Consider the following 25,012-nt stretch of genomic DNA (forward strand, 5'->3'; position numbering starts at 1 on the left):
TTTCTCCTGCACATCACTCTTTACATCACCCTACCTTGCAGGTGCATCCATCCCTCTCTGTGCACCTCCTTGCATCCCCATCTGACCACCCACCACTGACACACCTCATCTTAATACAATGTCACACCTGTCCATCATAGTGACCCTCCACAAATGTTGTCCATCCATCCATTCAACTCATTCCATTATTCTCAATCATAGATCTGTTCTTTCCTTCCTTGCAGGATAAGAGAACACAGAACATCAGGGAGAGGCAGAGAACTAGAGGAGGTGCTGGAGATAAGCTGAGCCTCAACATGCCTGGTCATTAGAGATGGAAAGATAGGGGACTGCCAGCTACCTGGTGACGGAATTAAATATCAGACAACCACATGGCATACAACACTCACTCATGCTGATTTAATGTCAGCAGCCAGTGAAATTTTTTTTTCATTCCGTGATGTGGGCATTGCTGGCTAGGCCAGCATTTATTGCCCATCCTTAATTGCCCTAGAGAAGGTGGTGGTGAGCTGCTTTCTTGAACCACTGCAGTTCTTCAGGTGTAGGTACACCAACAGTGCTGTTAGGAAAGGAGTTCCAGGATCTTGACCCAGCGACAGTGAAGGAACGGCGATATAGTTCCACGCCAGGATGGTGTGTGGCCTGGAGGGGAACTTGCAGGTGGTGGTGTTCCCATGCATCTGCTGCCCTCGTCCTTCCAGGTGGTAGAGGTCATGGGTTTGGAAGGTGCTGTCGAAGGAACCTTGGTGAGTTGCTGCAGTGCATCTTGTAGATGGTGCTCACTGTGGGTCTGTGGTGGAGGGAGTGAATGTTGAAAGTGGTGGATGGGGTGCCAATCAAGTGGGCTGCATTGTCCTGGATGGTGTCGAGCTTCTTGAGTGTTGTTGGAACTGCACGCATCCAGGCAAGTATTCCATCACACTCCTGACTTGTGCCTTGCAGATGGTGGACAGGCATTGGGAGTCAGGAGGTGAGTTACTTGCTGCAGAACTCCCAGCCTCTGACCTGCTGTGATCATCTGCATAATATTTGCTTAACACCTTCTTACCTTGACAGTTCTAATTCATGTCTTTAAGCTCCCACAGGCCCATGAAGCGTCCTGTAAGAGGTGAGGTGATTCAGGAGGAGGAAGACGACTCCTCAGAGGGGGTCACTCACTCTGAGGCTGCACGTCACGGGACCCATGCAGACCATGCACCAGCTCGCATGTGCATACTTCAATGGGATTGATAAGCTATGTAGTTGGGTTTTCACCTGGTGTCTCACATATCACAAGTAAGCAAGAGCAGATAGTTGAGACAGGGACAGCAGTGGATAGTCCGCGTTGGAGGATGCAGGATGCTCCAAGCTTTGCTCAGCTGGACACAGATGCTGAACCTCGGGTCCACTGATGAAGAGGTTAATTCTGGAGCAACAGCAAAAATGTGCAAGTTGCTGGCAGCCTTTCCAGCTGCACTGTGCACGCTTGCAGAAATTGGAGGAATCCATCACAAGCATGAGTGCCATGATGTCGCAGGCCTTTGTGATGATGTCTTCAAGGAAAGAGTGGCCACCTGCATGGAGCATCAAACATGACAGTAGAGTGCATGCAGGCCTTCTGCAATGATTTGCACACTCTGACTGCCACCTTAAATAGGGTTGTTGAAATCCTAGCCTTCTCCCTCAGTACCCCATTGAAGTGCAGCAAAGTGCTGTCCAGCTCATTGCCAGGAGGGACGTATAGGTGGGACATGAGAGGGAAGATGCAGAAAGGGGACATGGAAGTGGGGACTCTGCTCAAAGTACTTCCACTTCTCACTTGTAGCCAACCCCTCAGTCAGTGTCTTTAATGCATCGGTGCAGACCTGATGGGCCGAAGGGCCTCTTCTGCACTGTATTATTCTGTGATTCTGTGAATGCCCAATATGCTGCCTCATGTTCCAATAGCCCAGACTGCACAGGTGTAAGTGGAGCAGTCTTTGGCAGGGCCTTTATGGGGCTCCGAAACCCAGAGGACATCAGCCAAGAGCATCTCAGCAGTCACAGCAGGGATCTGAAAAGCCTGTCTGTCCCTATTCTGAAGCCGCAGAGGTTGCACCACACAGGACATAACAGCATAAGGAGCAGGAGTTTGGTCATATGGCCTCTCGAGCCTGCTCCGCTGCTCAATAAGATTGTGGCTGATCTGATCTTGGCCTCGACTGCACTTTCCTGCCTGTTCCCCATAACCCTTGACTCTCCTATAGTTCATGAATCTGTCTATCTCAGCCTTGAACATATTCAATGACCCAGCCTCCACAGCTCTCTGGAGTAGAGAATGCCAAAGATTCACAACCCTCTGAGAGAGAAAAAAAATCCTCCTGGTCTCCTTTTTAAATGGGTGACCCCTTATTCTGAAACTATGCCCTCTAGTTCTAGATTCCCCCATGAGGGGAAACATCCTCTCAGCATCTACCCTGTCAAGCCCTATCAGAATCTTATCAGAAGTGCTCTGAAGAGGAAGAACAAAGATTTGTAGTTGCACAAGGTTATGCAGTTATGCACATGGGAGTGTTGCACAATGTTAAGTTTCTGTTAAATTTTTAAGACAAATAAAAATGATTTGTTAATAGCACTTTCCCATCTTGCCCATTTTTGCCTGCTGCCTGACAATTGGTCTTCTCACTTGTGATGAATGGTGAGTTAGGACTTAAAGCTGTGCCACGGGCCTACATGAAAGGGATGCTTTGTGGATTGCAGGACTGGTTTAGGTTGCAGGGAAGAATGGAGGGTAAAGGTGGTTTTGGCATGTGGCTGCCCGATGGGCACATTGGTGCAACCTAAATAAATCCTGCCATTGTCAGATCATCCTAGGCAGCTGTGTGCCTCTGCTGGTGATATGGCCATATCGCATTCCTTCTCCTCCTCCTCTGAAGAGGCATTGTGCTCTGCACCTTGTTCCTGCTGCAAGAGATATCTGCAGGCTTTTGCAGTTGGCTGCCCACAAATGCATCACACAGGTGACCGGTGCCATGTTTGCCAGGCAGGCAATTATGTATATTTTGTCACCGATGAGGCCAATCGGAATGAGTGGGCTCCAGCAGCTCCAATCCTCACTGCTGTGCTATGTTGTGCAGAGCATGGCACACCATGATTATTCTTGAGAACCTGGCTGGTGTGTATTGAAGGGCACCTCCAGATCTGTTAAGTGCATCTTCAGCAACCCGAATGTTTGCTCATTGCTTTATGATACTTCTCGTCATCATGTAGTTTTGATTTTGCAACGCACCAAAGCTCCTTAGACAGCACCTTCCAAACCTGCGACCTCTACCACCTCGAAGGACAAGAGCAGCAGATGCGTGGGAACATCACCACCTGCGAGTTCCCATCCAAGTCGCACACCATCCTGACTTGGAACTACATCGCCGTTCCTTCACTGTCGCTGGGTCAAAATCCTGGAACTCCCTTCCTAACAGCACTGTGGGTGTACCTACCTCACATGGACTGCAGCGGTTCAAGAAGGCAGCTCACCACCACCTTCTCAAGGGCAATTAGGAATGGGCAATAAATGCTGGCATAGCCAGTGATGCCCACATCCCATGAAAGAATTTTTAAAAAATTGTAGCGCTCTTGGGCCTCATTGGGCTCCTCGCAGGCATCATCAGCCACATTTTAAGTGGATAGTTCTAGTCTCCAAACAGCCAGCCAGTAAGTCTGTTCTGAGGTGCGAAGAGCTCAGGGAAGATGAATGTATCTTGGTGGCTCCCTGGGAATCTTGTACCTACGTAACAATCTTTTTGTGGTTGCAGATGAGCTCCATATTGACAGAGTGGAAGCGTGATGGTTCATGAACACTCCAGGGTGATCTGATTGCCACAGTCACTGACACTCTGCACCTGGGGGAAGCCAGTCAGAGTGGGCTCACCTGAACGCCTGCTCATTCTGACTGGCTTCATCGGTGCCAAAGTGTACATAATATGGCACTAGTCCCTGTATGATTTGTGGGCAGCCAACTATGAAATCCTGCAAATATCTCTTGCACATTCCTGGAAGGAGCCTGAGGCAAATCTTATATATAACAGATGTAAAGTGGAGATCAGATGCGCAAAATTCCAGAGTAAAGTGACCACCAAAGTAGTGAAAGTAACCTCCAAAGTAGTAGAAATCACCTCCAAAGTAGTAAAAGCAAACTCTCAACATGTACTGTGAGCAAAAGCCTTTCACTTAGGCAAGGAAGTAGGTGTGAGGTCTCAATACTTTTGGGATTTTTTGCATTCGTTCAGCCCTTCAACTGCTGCTATGCTTTCACTGGCAAGTTCCAGGAAGCCCAGGGAACCCACAGTTGAAAACCCTCTGTTGCCTCTCCCAACAGAGTTTTTCTCATTCAGCCGAATGCACTGCAGTTAAATGCAGAACTCAGATTTGAGCTGGCTTTTTGACGCACTGTCAATTTCTGTCATCCTCTCCCAAACTCTGTGAATTGAAGGTTCCCCCATGTCTCACAGTAAGGATTCTTCAATCTCTGATTGGTTTAAGAGATCCGCTGTTGCTTGCCCTGTTGACACAGATCCCAGGACCCTTGTAGAAGACACTGTGCTGAAATGGATCTCTAATTGCCATTAATTGCTGTGCAAAATCCCACAAGTAGTCTGAGAGCATGTAATGAATGGAAAGTTCTGTTCCTTCACCCCTGACCGCAAAATACAGGCCACTATCTTTGGCGACAAGAGAAAATTGAAGGGGAAATTTTCTTTTCTTCAAAAAACTGAATTTTTAGTGTGTGTAGCACTCTGGGGTTAGGGGGGGGGTGGGGTGGTGTTGGTGGTTAATGTAAAATCATCCAAGGTTACATAGAACATAGAACAGTACAGCACAGTACAGGCCCTTCGGCCCACGATGTTGTGCCAAACCTTTAACCTACTCTAAGATCAAACTAACTACCTACCCTTCATTCTACTATCATCCATGTACCTATCCAAGAGTCGCTTAAATGCCCCTAATGTATCTGCTTCTACTACCACCGCTGGCAGCGCATTCCACGGACCCACCACTCTCTGTGTAAAGAACCCACCTCTGACATCTCCCCTAAACCTTCCTCCAATCACCTTAAAATTATGCCCCCTGGTGATAGCCCTTTCCACCCTGGGAGAAAGTCTCTGACTATCCACTCTATCTATGCCTCTCTTGTACCCCTCTATCAAGTCACCTCTCATCCTTCTACGCTCCAATGAGAAAAGCCCGAGCATCCTCAATCTTTCTTCATAGGACATGCCCTCCAGTCCAGGCAGCATCCTGGTAAATCTCCTCTGCACCCTCTCTAAAGCTTCCACATCCTTCCTATAATGAGGCGACCAGAACTGAACACAATATTCCAAGTGTGGTCTAACCAGGGCTTTATAGAGCTCCAGCATAACCTCGCGGCTCTTAAACTCAATTCCCCTGTTAATGAAAGCCAACACATCATACGCCTTCTTAACAACCCTATCATCTTGGGTGGCAACTTTGAGCGATCTATGGACATGGACCCCAAGATCCCTCTGTTCCTCCACACTACCAAGAATCCTGTCTTTAAGCCTGTATTCCGCATTCAAATTCGACCTTCCAAAATGAATCACTTCACACTTTTCCAGGTTGAACTCCATCTGCCACTTCTCAGCCCAGCTCTGCATCCTGTCAATGTCCCGTTGCAACCTAAAACAGCCTTCCACACTATCCACAACTCCAGCAACCTTCGTGTCATCGGCAAACTTGCTAACCCAGCCTTCCACATCCTCATCCAAGTCATTTATAAAAATCACAAAGAGCAGAGGTCCCAGAACAGATCCTTGTGGTCACCGAGCTCCATGCTGAATACTTTCCATCTACTACCACCCTCTGACTTCTATGGGCCAGCCAATTTTGTAGCCAGACAGCCAGCTTTCCCTGAATCCCATGCCTCCTCACTTTCTGAATGAGCCAACCATGGGGAACCTTATCAAACGCCTTGCTAAAATCCATATACACCACATCCTCTGCTCTTCCTTCATCAGTGTTTTGTCACATCTTCAAAGAATTCAATAAGGCTTGTGAGGCATGACCTGCCCCTCACAAAGCCATGCTGACTGTCTCTAATCAAACCATGCCTTTCCAAATAATCATAAATCCTGTCTCTCAGAATCCTCTCCAATAATTTGCCCACTACCAACGTAAGACTGACTGGTCTATAATTCCCAGGGTTATCCCTATTCCCTTTCTTGAACAAGGGAACAACATTTGCCATCCTCCAATCATCCGGTACTACTCCAGTGGACAGTGAAGACGCAAAGATCATCGCCAAATGCGCAGCAATCTCTTCTCTCGCTTCCCGTAATATCCTTGGGTATATCCCGTCTGGCCCCGGGGACTATTTCCAATAATGGGTTCTATATTATTAAAGCACCATTCATACTTTTGAGCAATATACTTACTCTTCCTGCCCAAGACCCTATTTAATCAAAATGGCAAGCTTAAGAAATCTAGGAAGGCTATCCTTCAGGTATTTGGTTTCTGTTGTGGTATTACTTTAAGGGGCATATCTGAAATGTTTGACCATCACGAGACAGTATATGTTCACACCCATGTGATCTCTAGGCAGTTGTTGAAAGCAGCTACAGAAACAAGATGGGTATCCTACCTTTCCAGTATTGCTGCATATATTTTTTTTTATTCATTCATGGGATGTGGGCGTCGCTGGCCAAGCCAGCCATTCCTAATTGCCCTTGAGAAGGTGGTGGTGATATAGATTAGTATCTTCAATAAAAGAACCCACCTTTTAGATTTGCCAATTTTGTTTGTGTGCTTGGTGTGTTTGCATCAAGAAAGAGGAAATACAATATGGTGGCAGCTGGTTGTTGAAGATACTTCAAGTTTCTGCAGATCCTGCAAAGCTGAACCCATCCACTCGCTACAGAAGCTCAGGTGTGAAGGTGTGTAAGCTCATCAGGGTTGTCTGTAATCCTTGCAGCATTGTTGAAGTCTGTGCAGGTGACTCTGCGATATTGTTGGTGCGAAGACACAGCAGGTCCACACCATTGGAACATTGCACTTTGCGCCAAGATTCTACAGCTTTAAGGGAACATGAATCTGAATCAAGCTGCAATTACAGTTTGTGCCAGAAGCAATCTGTCAAAAGCTGACTCTGAGGTGTGCGCTGGGCAGATCACCGTCAGGCAGGAGCACTAATATTGCTGACGGGCCACCAGATCGGGAGTTCAGCGGGGAGATTGATCTATCGCCACACAGCCAGGGAGGAGCATCCGTGCGCGGCAGCCTCCAGGAGTTTGAGATGGTCAGAAAAACTTCATAGCCATTTTCCTTTTTCTCTTGAATGTCTCAGGCAAGTCATATTTCTTTACATAAAATTCAACTCCATTACTGACCGTTTCATAGATCAGGAGCGCTAAGAAAAAACTTTTCTTTCCCATTGCCAATACTCACCGCGAGATCCTTTTTGTGGCGACATTGCTCTTCGTGGGGGGGGCCTTAAGATACTGTGCAGTCTGGAAGACAGCGGAGTTTTTTTTCCTCGCGCTGAAATCGCCTTCGTGGGCAGGGCCTCAAGAAAGCGCGTGAACCCAGAGCCAGCGCCACGCTCGCACTGCCTTTCTCTCTACTGCTCCACTAGGCTCTGGCAGCCTGTGCAACTGCAGTGATTTTTTTTATCCGTAGCAGCAAGGCAGTTTTCTTTGGCTACAAAGAAAGCTCGTATCTGCAGGTTAAAGAGGAAGACAGCAGCCACAGAACTTAACCTCTTAAGGGTTGTTCAAGTTTAAATCTTTATTCCTGCCACCGATACTGATCAAAACAAGATGACAACCAAGTATCCATCCCTATACTAGAAGGTAGCAGACCTCCGCACTGAATTTAAATTATGTAGACAGAGAATGGAACTGTTTTTTCTTGACTTGGCCGTTGCTGAGCCAGATAGACAAGCAATTAAAGTCAAGATTGCCATTGGGAATGAAGGCCTCCATAGATTAAATACGTCCGATCTTTCAGAGGATGACCTAAGAGACCCGAGTCGAATATGGGCCACATTGGAAGACCAGTTGAAAGTCAAACTCAATGTCAGAATATACCGTCTCGAGTTTGTCATTCCGGTAGCAGCCAAAGGATACAATAGACCAATTCGTGAGCCGGTAGATATAAGGGGCATGATTGCGATTTTTCTTGAGCTGAGCTAGCTGACAGGATTATTGAGCTTGTGATAGCTTCGACCCCATTGAAGTATTCCAAAAAAACGTCCTTGACCAACCCAAAGGCTAGAGTTTAGATGCCTTGCTTAAAAGCAGTCGTAAATCTGAAGCCATCCTTAGGTGCAGGCAGAGCCTACAAGCCCCGTGCACCTTGTATTCTATTGGCACCATTGCCAGTATGACGAAATGTGGCGAACCATGTAGGCGGTGTGGCCTTGTACATTCACCAAGAAGTTGACCAGCTTTCCATGATTTTTGCAAAGCATGTGACAACAGAGGGCACTAGAAGTGCCAATATAAGAAACCCAAGGCATAACAAGTCAAGCCACAGTTCGATGCACGACGAGTATGGCATCCCAACAGACAGAGGAACAGTCTAAATACCAAAGGCAGAAAATGCATGAGACAATCAGCCAGACCGAAAGCATGACCAAGGCACTGACACAAAATGAGCAGGCGTTTCATACTGTCAATCTCGGAGTATATTGACATGATGGGACCTTCTGAAGCCTTTGCCACCATCTACATTGTTTCCCCACAAAAACTGGCAAACACACACTCTGGACCAAGATTGACATGAGCGCGAGCGCCAATATTCTACTGCTCTGTATCCTGAAGAACATGTATCCACAGCAATGGAAAACAATGACTCAACCGACCACTGGCAAGCTCACAACATACAACGGTTCAGCGATTTTGTCTTTGGGATCCATTATGCTTGAGTGCGGATAGAGCATTTTACCTTGGTCACCCCAAATTTTTTACATCATGGATATCACAGGTCCATCAATTGCAGGCCTACCGACGTGCAAACACCTGATATCGGTAACAATTCATGGCATCGATAACGATCGTGATGCAGACAGCAGACCACAAAGACCACTGGAAACAATCTGATAAGCAAGAGCAGGCACCGCAGGAGCTGGGCTACAAACACAAAATCCAGACTATCAAAAAAGCCAACAAAGCATTGTAGGGTCCAACTGAAAACTGATCTGGTGATCAAGAAGGAGTGCAATGCTCTACGCAAGAAGGGGCAATATCTTTCAGCCCAGAATAAAAGACTAACCGGTCAATTAAATGAAATTAAATGAAAGATAGCTGAGATGGACTGCAAGAACAAAGATGATGTGATGGCACTGAGACTTCAAGAAGCTGATAGGGCAGCTGTGGTTGAACTATAACATAAAATTGCTGATCTAAAGATACAGCATATATGCAACCCACATTTTGTTCTGCAATTGGAGAAGGAGCTGGTACAAGCAAGGTTAAGGGAAACCGAATCACAATGTGCTCTTAAAGAGATGCGGGACAAAGTCTTGGACATGGAAAAGAGAAACGCTTCTTTACTTAACGAGAATAATGCAGCCAGGTTGCAACAGGAGCGAAACCGAGAGAAGCAGAATCGCTAATGGGTCTGAAAGAATTTTGGCAGCAAGTTAAAGATTTGGAGGATCACTGGCAGCATCATCTGGCTAGAACTACTGGCAGGTGGAAAGACACCCCATGGAGGAAAGCTGTAGGATGAACTCACGACAGTACGCTTTAGAGGAGCTGAAACGTAGGCTGAACTGAAAGAAGTTAAACTAAGCATGTTAGAACTTAAAACAGAGAACCAAATCAGCAGTAACCAGCTATGTCGAGCAGAGGAGAATTGCTTGACAGGCAAGAAAAAATGAAAGACACGTCCCAAACCCAACATTCCCACCCACAGTCAAAACTGAGAGACTACAGCATCCACAAACTAAACTTACAGTAACCAGGTCAGGGTGTATCATTAGACCGCCAATACACTTTGGAGATGTGAAAATTTGTTGCTGTTCTTACGACTGAGGCGGGAGGAGTGCACTGTTCATTCTAGTCGCACTTCTTGTTTAGAGCTCTGTTACAGATAAAACAAAACACTTTGGCTGAATACTTGTTCATTCTTGAAGAAACAGCAGATGAGATATGTTGTGTTCCAAAACTGGCATACTGTCTGGTCTCCAAGTACATGTAGACGGGTCATTGGGATCTTTTAGTACAGTTCTTTTCAGGTGGTGTTGAGAATTAGTTTAGCAGGCTTTTCTTCAAAGACAGGAGACGAGATGAGTTGACACTGGACTTCTCAGGGTCTTTTAGAGAGGTGCTGGAAAGCTGAGCTGGGTTGTGGTCTTCTCTCCTTCCTTTGGAATTCTCTTCTCTCCTTGGAAGTTCTCTCCTTTTTTTATATAGTTCAACCCCAACTCAAAACAATTCAAAAGCAAAACCAACAACAGGAGGTCAACCTTTTCACCTCCATCAATCTTGACCTGTCACTTCTTTGTAACCAACTTCTCCAGGTGTCCAAAGTTCTCTGTTGTTTATTGAGCCGGAAGTCAAGTGGTTTCCTGGAAAGGCTTGTTTTCCTCACAAGACCTCTCAGAGCCACTTTAAAAAAAAAAAATATTTCCAGGGACTGTTTTTCAAAGTCAAGTGACCTTTACATGACCCCCTTTGAAAACCCCGAATTTTAACATTTCATCAATCTTTCAAAAATGAATCCTCCAAAAATATATTTAACAAAACACAGAGGCACTTTCATAAGACTGTATATTTAAAATATTTTAGACATACCTTTTTCACTAGCTGTATTGTAAATAGTTCCGGTCATAACATTTAATACATTTTTCACTCACTGCATTATAGATAGTCTAGATTATTTTGTGACACATTTTTAATTTAGGAAAAAGCAAGATGTTGTGGTATTGCTTTAAGGGGCGTAACCATCACCAGATAGGATGTGATGTACAGACCCATATGATCACTAGGCAGTTGTTGGAAGCAGTTATAGAAACAAGACATGTGTCCTATCTTCCCGGTATTGCTGTATATAAGTTAGTATCTTCAATAAAAGAGACTACCTTTTAGATTAGTCAGTCTTGTCTATGCGTTTGGTGTGTTTGCATCAAGAAAGAGGAAATAAAACGATTTCCTTTCACAAAGATCTCAGATCCCAACTGCACTTGTTGCACACTGGGAGCACAGGCTTGGCTAGTAATTATGTTTGGATTTAAATTCACCTGCCTTTAGCACACCCAACATTTCGTTTAAGTATATTTCTGTAGGCTTTTATCATTTCTGTGTATTTTTTTAGTCTGGAGCATCTTGCATAAAACTTACATGAAAAAAATCTTAAACCTGGGGAGAAGAGATCACATGCAATTTTCCACGTCATCTCATTGAGAATAGAGGTATTACACAGAAAGAGAGTGATTTATATTAGAGAAAGAGAATAGTATGAACTGTGTCTTTACATGGAGAAGGGGAGGGTAAAAGTGCCACAGATGGATATATTGCACTTGAGCAGAAGACAAAATATAATATGTTGTGTTAGAGGAATATATTGTACCTACATGCTTCGGCAGTTTGCTAGCCATGGAATTGTAATACCAATGATTATGCCATTTTATAAATGTAGCCTGAGAGATATTGTGCCTTTAAAGTGTCTCACTCAGAAAATGCTTAAATTTCATGCCACGAATAAATCTGGTATTTTTTTCCCTGTTTATAGATGGATTCACGTAACTTTTCTGCTGGTGTAATCAATAAGGAGGTGACATGTTTGTAGCTGGAACTATCAGCTTTCACAACTTTCCATCATTTTTTATTTGCCTGAATAGCTAATTACTTCACATAGCATTAAACACTGTGCATTGCTTTGAACATGCAGCTTAACCATCAGTTTAAAGTTTTATTTAAAACAATAGTGCATCACAAATACAATGTACTGTCTTACAGAATTGTAACTGTTGCCGCATGTTATGATTGATTGCAGTTTTATCTGATGATGCACGTATGCCAAAGCAATATATTTAATCTTTCTCTGTCCTTTTAAACTTTATTTTCCTTCCTTCTCCTTAAAAATCACTAATATTTGTTCGGTCAGAAAACAAGCAAATACTTTAGTTTCATCTCTTCCCCAAACTTCTTCCCTTAAACTCTTTCCCCTGTGAGAAGGTGACTGGTCCTGGCTTAGCACCTTCTCACAGTTGCACAATTAAGATTTGGGCCTCAGTGAAGTGAGGAATTGAACCTGTGCCTTACCACAGTTCCTTAAGCTACACACTGGTTTATCAATGTGCTTCTAGAAAAGTTTAAAAACATTGATGAAACTACTTTGAATCAATGCCATACAGAGTTGTGAGCTTTTGATTTAAATGTATTTTTGTCAACATTGGCTCAATGGTAATGCTGTCTGCTCTGAAGCAGAATTTTTGAGTTCAAGCCGAGATTTGAGCACATACTCTAAATTGACACTTAATGCAGTATTGAGCGAGTGGTGCAGCTTTCGGACACAATATTAAACTGAGGCCCAGTCTTCCTGCTCAGGTAGATCAAAAAGATCCTATTGCACCACTTGAAGAAAAGTAGGGGAGTTCTCCTGATGCCCTGCCTAACATTTATCCCTCAACCAGCAGCACAAATCAGATTATCTAGTCATTTATTTCATTGCCATTTGTGGGACTTTGGTCTGCATGAATTGGCTACTGTGTTTACCTACGTTACAATGATGACTACACTTCAAAAGTACTTTGTTGGCCATGTAACATTTTGAAACAGCCTGAAGATGCAAAAGGTGCCATATGAATGCAAGCTAATCCTTTTTTTTCTTAGAAAGCTCAATAAATTTTTCCATCAAAGCCTCTTTCACAACTTGACTGTAGGGTTAAACTGTTTCCATCTAAAGATAAAAAGAGAAACAGTGAATGCTGGAAAGCTGAAATGAAACAGAAAATACTAAATATGCAGAAAAGGTTGTTCAGCATCTAAAAGAGAAAAATACGTCAATGTTTCAAGTGGGACCTTGCATCAGAAATCCACTCAGTTGCAGGTTTTACGGGATTTCTGTTCTAATGTTTTTAACCATGGATATTAATATTGTTTTTTGCATGATGTCACAAAAATGAACTGACCACTTTCCTCACTTAAGTTTCATACCTTTAATATATGAAATTACTAACTTTCAACTTGCTTTAACAGGCCAGAAAACGGCAAAATTATATTGCTTGTTATGGTATGTTCTTTAACATGTATTATTTCCCACCCTTGTAGAGCGGATCCCTGATGACAGCTGACACCATGCTTGATGGAACACAAGAGGTGATGACTATTAGTGTTAACAATATTGCATTATATTTATTGATATTTTATGGTAATTGATCTGTCACTCAATTGCATCTTCCCAATATACCTCAGAATCATTATGCATTTAGCAATACTGAGTGTCTAGCCTTCGATGTCTGCATGACTAACCTCAGTCCAAAAAAAGAGTGGACTAGATGGCACAGTAGGACCTGGGGTGAAAATCCACTCGGACAATTAAACAAACCGGGTCTGCCTGTAAGAGTTCCTATGTAGAGTGAATTTAGATGATCTCTACACAGTAGATCTTAATTCTACTGGAATAAGTGAGCTTTATGACCTCTTTTTGATGTGTTCATGGGATGTGGCTCGGACAGCATTTATTGCCCATCTCTAATTGCCCTTGAGATGTTGGTGGTGAGCTGCTTCTTGAACCGCTGCAGTTCTTGGGGTGTAGGTACACCCACAGTGCTGTTAGGAAGGGAGTTCCAGAATTTTCATCCAGTGACAGTGAAGGAACGGGCAATATAGTTCCAAGTCAGGATGGTGCGTGGCTTGGAGGGGAACTGGCAGGTGGTGGTGTTCCCGTGCATCTGCTGCCCTTGTCCTTCTAGGTGGTAGAGGTTGCGGGTTTGGAAGGGGCTGTCAAAGGAGCCTTGGTGAGTTGCTGCATGCATCTTGTAGATGGTACACACTGCTGCCACCATACGTTGGTGGGAGGGATTCCAGTTTTGCCCAGCACAGGGCATGTTCTTCATAGGAACCCAGAACTGGGCCTCATCTATCTTGTTGGTCCTGAACCACAAGAAAAACTGAGCCATTTGGGGCCCAGGCTATCTCTACATCCTGGACTTCATGAATACTTATTTCTACAACACCTACATTCTTTTTCTATTCTATCTCCATTGTGATGAGAAATTATAGAGCATTTTATGTTCTCTAAATCTGCATACTGAATACAAGTATCTCCACTGGGCTGTGGTCATAGCCTTGGTTCTGCAGCAGTAGCCCCATTAACCTTGACATGTGATATTCTGTTTATTGCTTGTGATAGATCCTGACATTCCAAAATTTGGAGCAGAACTCAAGCAGCTACTTTTTCTGGGACTTACACTGCCCTTTTTCTGCTTGTATACTGTGTGATCCAGGGTGCAATAATCAAACCCCTTTGTGATCTGGCACAGATCATCGTGTCTTTCACACATGCATTTCTTCAATTTCTCTGAAGATTAGCTTAAGTAATACTAGATGAGCTGAGGTTTGGTTTCAAATCATTAAGCAGTTTATTTCCACTGTATGGTGAATGTACAGAGCAGTGGTTAAAATCAAAATCACTTAGTTTGAATGGTACAACCTAGCTTCACATGAAAATGAATATGCTATGCTATTCCATTTCGGTGGCTTGTTTTCCTTGACTTATTGACAGTGTCTGTAAGGAACTACATGGATTGCCGCTCATGCATTTATTAGCGAATTAAATTTGGTCAACATCTAGGATATTGTTTTAGTAATCAAATTAGAATCCCACTTTAGGGCTGACCTCTTCTTAAATTGGTGCCAGTTTGGTATGGCCCCTATGGTAAGAGATGCCTGAATGACACAAATTGAATTAGATACCTTGTAGAGTCTTTACGCTACAAATGATGGCATTTTACACACACCTTACTCCCTCCCAACCTTACATTAAGCCCTGCAGGGATGTTTTGTGGGTAAGGAGTTTTGAAGTAAGTTCTTTTTATTATAGGTCTTTTTAATCTACACTAGCTATTGTGCAGGCTGTGGGCCTTTTTACAGCGTGGGAGAAGGGGGTCATGGGAGGACAAAAAAAAGGCTGGTTCTGGGAAAATTGAGCAAAGCAGGATGAGTTGCTAAAATGCACAAGGAATGTTACCATTGACAAATAATGAAGATGGTGGATAATTCAGTTTTAAGATGCAGGCTACCAGAAGCACATAGAGCTCCAGAGACAGTTTTAACATGTCGCCATACCTAACTGTTGGGCAGCACAAATACCAAGCCTTTTATCATGGAGTGGAATGGGGAGCATTTTGGCAGTTATTTCATTTTTATAAATGCATAAAATATTTGTACAGCTTATTAGTAGATTACAATAACTAAACAATTCTGATTGTGTTTACAATGCATAATAAAGCCTGCCATTCCCATGAATAAACTTAATTGTCACAGGTAGTAAGTTACATCACGATTTAGTTTGATTTGTCATCTTATGATTACTGTGACCAGTCTTGTGTATATGTGATGCTGGAAATGGAGACCTTGAACAGATTTAAATTGCTTTGCTGTGCCTTAAGATACACTGTAACATTTATTATAAGCATATTAATAAATGTACTTGTACATCACAACAGTCAGGCAATCGATTCTCTAATGTAGCTGAGACTTTGACCAATCTTCCATTGGAAAGTAGTGATTCCTTTGATGCACGCCATGGACAGTGGTTGCGACGAAGGCGCATCGATGGGGCACTCAACAGAGTCCCTGTTGGTTTTTATCAGCGAGTGTGGAAAATTTTACAAAAGGTACTAAGCAGTGCTTCAGTAGAATTGTTTTTTTTCTTAAGTAAGTGTTTTTTTAAAAAAATTTGAAATGAGATAATCTGTTTTTATAAACAATCTGCCCTATGCTTGCAGTGTCAAGGGTTGTCGTTTAACGCTTACATTCTCCGATCGTCTACAACTGAAGAGGTAAACCATTATCTACTTTGGTTTTCCGTAGTTTCGCTTGCCTCACAGCAATCTGTCTTAATCCTAAGCTTGAAAATATGCCTACTTTACTGCATTGCATTTGTAACTTGCATCAGCCAGTTTAGTATAGGAACAGAAAATGCTGGAAATATTCAGCAGGACAACTGTGTTAACGTCTCAGGTTCATGAACTTTAATCAGATTTGGAAAAAGTTTGAGATGTAACAGTGTTTTAGTCCAGAAAGCCAGTTGGTGAAGGATATAGCTGGAGCCAATCTTTATACAGTTCCAGATAACAAGCAAGCACCTCCTAACCCAGGGCACAAGTGATTCCCCAGTTATTGCTCACCACCTGCCTACAATTAAACACAATTGATATACAGTTAACAGCTTTAAACAAGTACAGAGGTAGGGAAAGGAGGATGAGAGGAAAGAACAAAATGGAAGATCTGTGATGGGGTCGAAGGTAGGAGAGATTAAATGACAGAAGGGATGATGGTGCAAGGCAAAAGGGAATTGTAATGAGACAAGTAAAGCAACAAAATGTGGGTCTAGAGAAGTGTAAATGGCAATAGCAGAACCATTACCAATAGCTGCTGTCTGAAAAAATGGTAGCAGTGGCTATAATCTGAAATTGTTGAACTCAGTGTTGAGTCCAAAAGGCTGCAACATGCCTAACTGAAAGATAATGTGTTGTTCCTTGCACTTCTGTTGAGCTTCATGACAATTTAGTGCAAACTTGTTCACAGTACAGGCAGTTTTGTGTGTGGATTTGTCTTTTGCAAATTTCAGACTCAAGTCAAACAGACATATCTGTTGGGAATCTGCAATAAAAACAGAAAATGCTGGAAATGCTCAGCAGATCATCCTTCCTAATAACTCCTTTTTTTGCTCTGTGCCAAATTTATCTGATTATGATCTGTGATGCACCTTGGGACATTTTCCTACATTATATTCACTATATAAATGCAAGTTGTTATAGTTGTAGTAATAAAGTTACAAAAAGCTAATAACAGAATAGTGTATCGCTGTAAAATTGTCTCTATAAAAACTAAAAATATGTTCCCTCTAATTTCCCTTTGCTATGTGCAGCCCATTTATTGCACTGCATAGTCCCTTTAAGATCGCCATGTGGCTGCACAAACTGCTTCCTGTGCACGTCCTGTTTGTCCCCTGCACAATAAGTTCTGGACTGCTGCACAGCTTAGAGGGAAGCTTGAATGTGGGCCCTGTCTAATTTACTGTGCTTTTCCCTCATTGCAACCTGATAATTTTCCTTTGATCAGGCATCAAGCCTGGAGTCTTTTCAGGTCAGTGTAGCTCAGGTAACCACTTGATAAACTTGCTGAGCTACTAGTGGACCTTGTACACTTCATTCCAGTAATGCTGCAGTTAACCTTCAAGTATAAGACTGCACAACAGCAACTTAAACATGTAACTATGCCACTTTTGGTTTTATTTATTCTCATTTTCCTAATCTTCCCATACCACAGGAATAGCTCAGCCATCCAAATTAAGAAATCATGAAAAACATTTAAAAGTATTTTCAGTGTACATCAGACAAGGTTATGCGAGTTGCTAGCTGAAGCACAATAGTTGGAAGGAACTAGAAATCCATGTTGCAATTTTAATAGCACGTGACTCTACAGAACAGCAGTTTAATGCTCATGCACGTGCTTCATTAATTATGACTCTTTGGAACATGGGAGACTTTTGAACAAGGGGTTGAAAAATAAAGTTTTAATACCATATTTAAAACAAAGTTTTGGATCAGGGAAATCCCATTCAACCTATAAACAAATGCGCTTTGCAGTTCATGTACATTTTGCTCTATGAAGAAATCAGAACAATACTTGTAATCTCCTGAGGAAAGCAATGAATCACAGGATAAAGCTTTACAACATTTTTCCATGACCCAATAAATAATTTATTGAAACTTTAGGATGTTAATCCTTTCTTACAAACTACATTACTCAACTGTGACAATTTGCGTTCAACTGTGACTCTCCAGAGCATACCAATAATATTTTTTATTCTTTTCATTGGATGTGGGCATCACTGGCAAGGCCAGCATTTGTTGCTCATCCCTACTTGACAACTGCGTGACTTGCTAGGCCATTTCAGAGGGCAGTTAAGAGTCAACCACATTACTGTGGGTCTGGAGTCACGTGTAGGCCAGACCAGGTAAGGATGGCAGATTTCCTTCCCTAAAGGACATTAGTGAACCAGATGGGTTTTTACAACAATCGATAATTTCATGGTACAATTACTGAGACTAGCTTTCAATTCCAGATTGTTTTAATTAATTGAATTTAAATTCCACCAGCTGTCATGGTGGGATTTGAACCTGTGCCCCCAGGGCATTAGCCTGGGCCTCTGAATTGCTAATTCAGTGGCATTACCATTACGCCACCACCTCCCCAATTTGATTGGCCTGAAGAGTCAACAAATATTTGGTGGCAGTCAAGATTCTTTAATATATTCTTATGTTGGCCCCATTTCTGCTCTTTACACTTTCCCAACTCTGCTCAATTTATGATTTTACCCATCTGTAAGGAATTATTTTTCTTCATGTATGGAACTTAAAGAATTTGGTCTATGTTGCATTTTCATACATGTTTTGATGTCTCCTAACACAGGACTATGTTTTTGAGACTTTCACTAAATATAAAAGAAGCAACTTGTATACGAAAATGATCTAGCTGTCTGACTTTGTGATTTGATTTAGAATTGTAGAATGATACAGTGCAGAAGGTGGCCATTCGCCCATCGGGCTTACGTTGTGCCAGCTCTTTGTAAGGGCTAGCCAATTAGTGCCACTCCCCTGCTCTTTCCCCATAGCCATACATATTTTTCCCACCTCAATTATTTATCCAATTTCCCTTAAAAAAAATTGTTTTTGAATCTCTGCTTCCATCAGCCTTTCAGACAGTGCATTCCAGATCGTAACAACTTGCTGCATAAAAATTTTTCCTCATGTCTCCTCCGGTTCTTTTGCCATTCACCTTCAATCTGTGTCCTCTGGTTACTGACCCTTCTACAACTGGGAGCAGTTGCTTCTTATTTACTCTAACAAAACGCCTCTATCAAATTTCACTTAACCTTCTCTGTTCTGAGGAGAACAATCCCGGCATCTCTAGCCTTTCCACATAACTTAAGTCCCGCATCCCTGGTATCTTTCCAGTAAATCTCCTTTGCACCCTCTGGGAGGCCTTGACATCCTATGGTGCCCAGAATTGGCTGCAACACTCCAGTTGGGGCATAACCAGTGTTTTAAAAGGTTTAACATAATGTCCTTGCTTTTATACTCTATGCACCTATTTATATAGCCAAGGATCCCTATGTCCTTTTAACAGTCTTCTCAACTTGTCCTATCATCTTCAAAGAATTGTCCATGTACACCCAAGGACACTCTTTCTGCACCCCTTCATAATTGTACCAGTTAGTTTATATTGCCTCTCCTCATTCTTCCTACCAAAATGAGTCACTTCACAATTTTCACAGAATCTAACAGCACAAAAGTAGGCCATTCAGCCCATTGTGCCTGTGCTTTGAAAGAGCTGCCCTATTTAGTCTCTCATGCCAACTTTCTCCCCATAGCCCTTTAAATTAATCATTTTCAAGTACATGTCTAATTGCCTTTTGAAACTTCCTGTGAATCTGCTTCCATCACCCTTTAAGGTAATGCATTTCCAGATCTTAACAACCGTCTGTGTAAATAGACACTCCTTATTTCTCCTGTAGTTATTTTGTTAATTATTTTAAATTTATGACCTCTGATTACTGACCCACTGTCCAGAGGAAACAGTTTCTCCCTACCCGCTCTATCAAAGCCCTTCATAATTTGAATACCTCATATTGGGTCTCCCCTTAATGTACTATGCTGTAAGCAGAACCATTCCAGCTTCTCCAGTCTTGCCACATAACTGAAGTCCCTCATCCCAAGTAAACCTTATCTGTACCTTCTCCAAGGCCTTGCCATCTTTCTTGAATTGTGCACAATACTCCATCTGAGGCCTAACCAGTGATGTATAAAGGTTTAACATGACTTCCTAGTTTTCCCCTTTTTATAATGCCAACTATCCCATTGGCTTTCTTAACCGCTTTATCAACTTGTCCTGTTACCTTCAAAAATCTGTGAATGTGCAGCCCTAGGTCCCTCTGCTCTTGCCCTCATAATAGTACTATTTAGATTATACGGCCTCTCCATGTTGTTCCTCCCAAAGTGCATAACTTCATGCTATCAGCGTTAAATTACATCTGCCATGTGCCCTCAAACTTCAAAATTGTACTCTTTCTATCCAAGTCCAGGCCATTGTATCAAAAAAGCAATAGTCATAATACTGATCCATGGGGTCCACACTGCATACTTCCCTGCATTAAATTCCATCTGCCATGTATCTGCCCATTTCACCAGTCTATGTCCTTGTGAAGTCTGTTACAATCCTCCACATTGTCCAGTAAATTCCTGAATTTTGTGTCATCTGCAGACTTTGAAATTATGCTCTATGTACCCAAGGCCATGTCATGTATTTCTATCAAAAGAGCAATGGTCCAAATACCTACCCTGGGGGACACCAGTCGCTCTGGTGTAAAAAAAAAATAACTTCACCACTACTCTCTACTTTCTCCCTTAGTTAATTTTGTATCCATGCAGCCACTGCCCCTTTTCTCCTATGGGCTGCAATTTTACTAACATGTTTATTATGTTGTACCTTATCAAACATCTTTTGAAATTCTGTATAGACAACAGCAACCCTGGTACCCCTATCAACCCTCTCCGTTATTTCATCAAAGAACTCAATTTGCTTTTAATCTGTGCTGGCTTTCATTTATTAACCCATATTTTTCAGTGCCAATTAACTTTGTCCAGATTATTACCTCTAAATTTTTTCCCACGACTGATGTTAGGCTGCCTAGCCTGTTGTTGCCAGGTTTATCCCTCTCCTTTTTTTGAACAGGGATGTAACATTTGTAATCCACCAGTTCTCTGGCAGCATTCCCATATCTAAGGAGGTTGGAAGGTTGTGGCCAGAATCTCTGCAATTTCCATCCTTACTTCCTTCAGCAACCTCGGATGCATCCCATGCAGACCATGTGATTTTTCAACTGTGTTGTGCTCCCAACCTTTAAAGTACCTCTTATCTATTTTTATCCCATCCAATTTCTCTACTACTTCCTCCTTTATTGTGATATCGGCAGCATCCTCTTCTTTAGTGAAGACAGATGCAAAATATTCACTTAGTACCTCAGCTATGCACTCTGCCTCCACAAGAAAATCTGTTTTTGGCTCCTAATTGGGACAATTGGTCCTTTGACTACCTTTTTACTATTTACATGTTTTTAAAAAAAACATTTTGGTTCTCTCCTATGTGACCTGCAAATCTATTCTCATACACTCTCTTTGACCCTCTTATTTCCCTTTTCGGTTCTCCTCAGTATTTTCTGAATTCATCTTGGTTCTCTACTTTATTATGAATCATAGAATAGTTACAGCATAGAAGGACGCAATTTGGCTCATTGGGTTTGCGCCGGTTCCCTGCAAGAGCAATTCAGCTGGAACAAATTCCCCCAGCCTTTCCCCATAACCCTGCAAATGTTTTTTATCTTCAGGTACTTATCCAATTCCCTTTTGATAACCATAATTGAATCTGCCTCCACTACCCTCTCAGGCATTGCATTGTAGATCCTAAGCACTCACTACATAAAATTGTTTTCCTCAGGTTACCTTTGGTTCTTTTGCTAATCACCTTAAATCTGTGTCCTGTGGTTCTCAATCCCTCGGCCAAAGGGAAGTTTCTCTCTGTCTACTCAGTCTAGACCACTCATGATTTTGAACACTTCTATCAAATCTCTCAACCTTCTCTTCTCTAAGAGGACAGCTTCTCCAGTCTATCCTCGTAACTGAAGTTCCTCATTCCTGGAACCATACTCGTAATTTTTTTCTTCACCCTCTCTAAAGCCCTTCACATCAATCCTAAAGTGCAGTGCTCAGAATTGGATGATATGCTCCAGTTGAGACTGAACCAGTGATTTATAAAGGTTCATCATGACTTCCTTGCTTTTGTACCCAATGCCTCTATTTATAAAGCCCAGGATCTAATTTCTTTTTAACCACTTGCTCAACTTGCCCTGCCACCTTCAACGATTTGTGCACATATACCCCAGGTCTCTGTTCCTGCACCACCCCCCCTTTAGAATTATACTCTTTAGTTCCTATTCCCCCTCCTCATTCTTCCTATGAAAATGTATCATTTCACATTTCTCTGCATTAAATTTCATCTGCCGCGTGTCTGCCCATTCCACAAGCTTGTCTATGTGCTCTCGAAGTCTATCACTATCCTCCTCACAGTTCACAATACTTCAAGTTTTGTGTTATCTGAAAATTTTGAAATTGTGCCCTGTACACCCAAGTCTAAGTTATTAATATGTATGAAGAAAAGTAGTGGTCCTAGTATTGACCTCTAGGGAAACACCACTTCTTCCAGTCCAAAAAACCATTCCCCACTATCCTGTTTCCTGTCACTCAGCCAACTTCGTATTCATTTTGCCACTGTCCATTTTATTCCATTGGCTTCAACTTTGCTGACAAGCCTACTATGTGGCACTTAGGCAAATCCATATACACCACATCAGCTGCATTACCCTCATCACAAACAGACATTTCTTATAAATAGATTCTGAGATGAACGTCTTGATTTACTTGACCTGCATTTTTTTTCCTTTCTAAATAGATGACTCCTGGTGAAATAAAGTTTGCTGTTCAAGTAGAGACTTTCCTGAACAATGTGCCACAGCCAGAGTATCGACAGCTTCTTGTGGAGACAATCCTCGTTATCACCATGCTGGCTGATATAGATGTACAAAGTATTGGTGAAATAATCCATGTTGATCACATTGCACACATGGCAAATAACTTATTTATTGAGGAGCAGGTAAAATTTTATTTGTCATATATTATAGTTTCATTTTTATCTTTCCTGCCCCATCCCTTCTCCTGGCTAGAAAGTTTGGAAGGAGGAGCAGGTAATCTACAAAAGTTAGTTTGTATCCAGTTACTGGAATTACCTTGTGGTGCCTGTTCTCCGCTCATGTTTCTTCTCTTCTCCACCAATCCCTGAGTACTACAGTAGCTTTGGAAACTTGTCAAATGGCATATTAGGTTGGAGAACTCGTGGTTTCTGTTATGCCGTCCTTGTCAGGAATTGTCTTGAGCCTTAACTTTTACTGCTGTTGTTGTAGTTATCTTTTATAAAGATGTGGCACTAATTTGCACTTTTTTTCAATAGACAGCCCTGGGTGCTGATAATATCATGCTGGAAAAGGATACTGCCACTGGGATTTGCAAGTTGCTGTATGACAGTGCCCCAAGTGGTCGCTTTGGCACCATGACCTATCTTTTGAAGGCTGTAGCCGTATACGTGGATGAATTCTTACCAGGCAGCGGATGCTCTATGCAGTAAACTGCTCATCAAGTTTATTGGCATAATCTAAATTACAAGACTGAGCACTAAGTTGCCATGTGAAAGGGCTACAATGTGCAGCATTGAAATTGAATGTCACCATGCACTAATGATGCAGAAACTGTGAAGTGCAGGTTGTGTCGCTTATAGTTGCCAAGAAGAAATGACTGAATGAAATCTTTAAATCAATTAAATCTTCACAGAAAGGGAAGCATGGCCTAGTATACTTTTCTATACGCCCGTTAAGCTTGGACCTGTTTTCTTTTAGTAGAAATTGGAGAAGATCTGGAATATTTTTATATAAATTTTGTTAATGCATCAGCAAATGCAAAAAAATGGCATCATTAAAATAAGGCCAAAATTTATACATGGCTCAAAGCATGCTATTTATTGTAGACTGTTGGGCTAGAAAGCTACCTATTTGCAGCTAATGGGTGAAGTATCTTGCCCCTCCTTTTTAAAACAAAATGTATGAAACATATTGTGGTACTTGTTGAGCAAACGATGTATTTTGTATGCAAACAATCTTAACATAACAGTAAAATAATAAGTTTGATGATGTATGCTCGCACCTCTTCCCACCGTCTTAATGTCTCCTATGTTGCATGACATCTCACACTCACAATAAGATTACACAATTCTTATCGGTTTGACAAAGCTAATCCTCAGGAATGGATAAAAAAAAATTGTAGAGAAGTTTTTTTCTCTCCTCATCCCAAAGCAAAACTGTAGAGATCCAGGTGCTTTAGTTTATATTTTCTTTTATATTTTTTTAAGAAGAAATTTACATTTTGACAGTAATGATCAGGTTAATGTTACTGCCTTATCTTGAGTGATTATAAGAAAATTGGTTTTAGAAGTTAAGTATCTTTTTTTAAAATCATAAAGGAAAGAAATGTTTGTCTGCTTTGATGATATGCTTGTTATTTTAGCAACCTGCTTAACAATTTGCTTTTAATTGCAATGTTTAATGTATTAATGTGCCTTTATTGTTTGATCACAAGGGTAGTCACGCCTGATGAATTTAGGATGATTTGTGATTGTAATCATTATGCTGCTCAATTACAGGAAAGTTGTATGTGCAACTTCAGAAAATGTAGAGGCTGGTACTTTAAGGTTTAACATTGTGGGGAAGGGATGGCAAGTAGCTAGGCAACTGAGTTTCCACTTACTGTTTTAGATGATGCTTATGCAGATGCCATGCTCAGACCTTTTATTATTGCCTTGAAAACTGTATCAGATGCAAGTAAGAAGAGATCAGCTATTCTTCACTTGGTTCAACACTTTAATACTCTCCCATCTTCACAAAAAAAAATCCTAGACTGTTCAGTTAATAAAAACTTTTATTAAAGCTATGAACTCAATATCAAGTTGTTTAAAAAATTATTATGCTAATATTTTAACATGTTCTATTTTATCTGAATAATTATTTGTGTGTATGCATGCGCATAATAGATTTGTTGTCTTTCTAAATTTTCAGTTGTCTCCTTCCAAATCCGTGCCAACTTTCCCAAAACTCCACGTTTGAACCTCTCCAATCATTTGTTTCTGTCACTGCCACAGCAAAAAAG

The 25,012-nt window shown here is 41.9% G+C and overlaps 1 protein-coding gene across 5 annotated transcripts in view; it reads left to right on the top strand.

The window, feature by feature from the left end:
• Positions 1-24,789, top strand: part of phka1a (phosphorylase kinase, alpha 1a (muscle)) — a 213,366-nt gene extending 188,577 nt beyond the window's left edge. For 4 of the 5 annotated variants that reach the window (XM_068047677.1, XM_068047673.1, XM_068047675.1 and 1 more), the window contains 6 exons: positions 11,704-11,745; positions 13,245-13,292; positions 15,644-15,814; positions 15,926-15,979; positions 22,713-22,913; positions 23,268-24,789. In XM_068047677.1, coding sequence (XP_067903778.1) covers positions 11,704-11,745; positions 13,245-13,292; positions 15,644-15,814; positions 15,926-15,979; positions 22,713-22,913; positions 23,268-23,441 — 690 coding nt within the window. In that variant the 3' untranslated portion in view covers positions 23,442-24,789. The remainder of the gene's footprint in view (positions 1-11,703; positions 11,746-13,244; positions 13,293-15,643; positions 15,815-15,925; positions 15,980-22,712; positions 22,914-23,267) is intronic. The other variant, XM_068047674.1, reaches the window with a different exon arrangement.
• The last annotated feature ends 223 nt before the right edge of the window (positions 24,790-25,012 follow it).

The sequence above is a fragment of the Heterodontus francisci genome, chromosome 15, assembly GCF_036365525.1.
Source record: "Heterodontus francisci isolate sHetFra1 chromosome 15, sHetFra1.hap1, whole genome shotgun sequence".
Taxonomy (NCBI): domain Eukaryota; kingdom Metazoa; phylum Chordata; class Chondrichthyes; order Heterodontiformes; family Heterodontidae; genus Heterodontus; species Heterodontus francisci.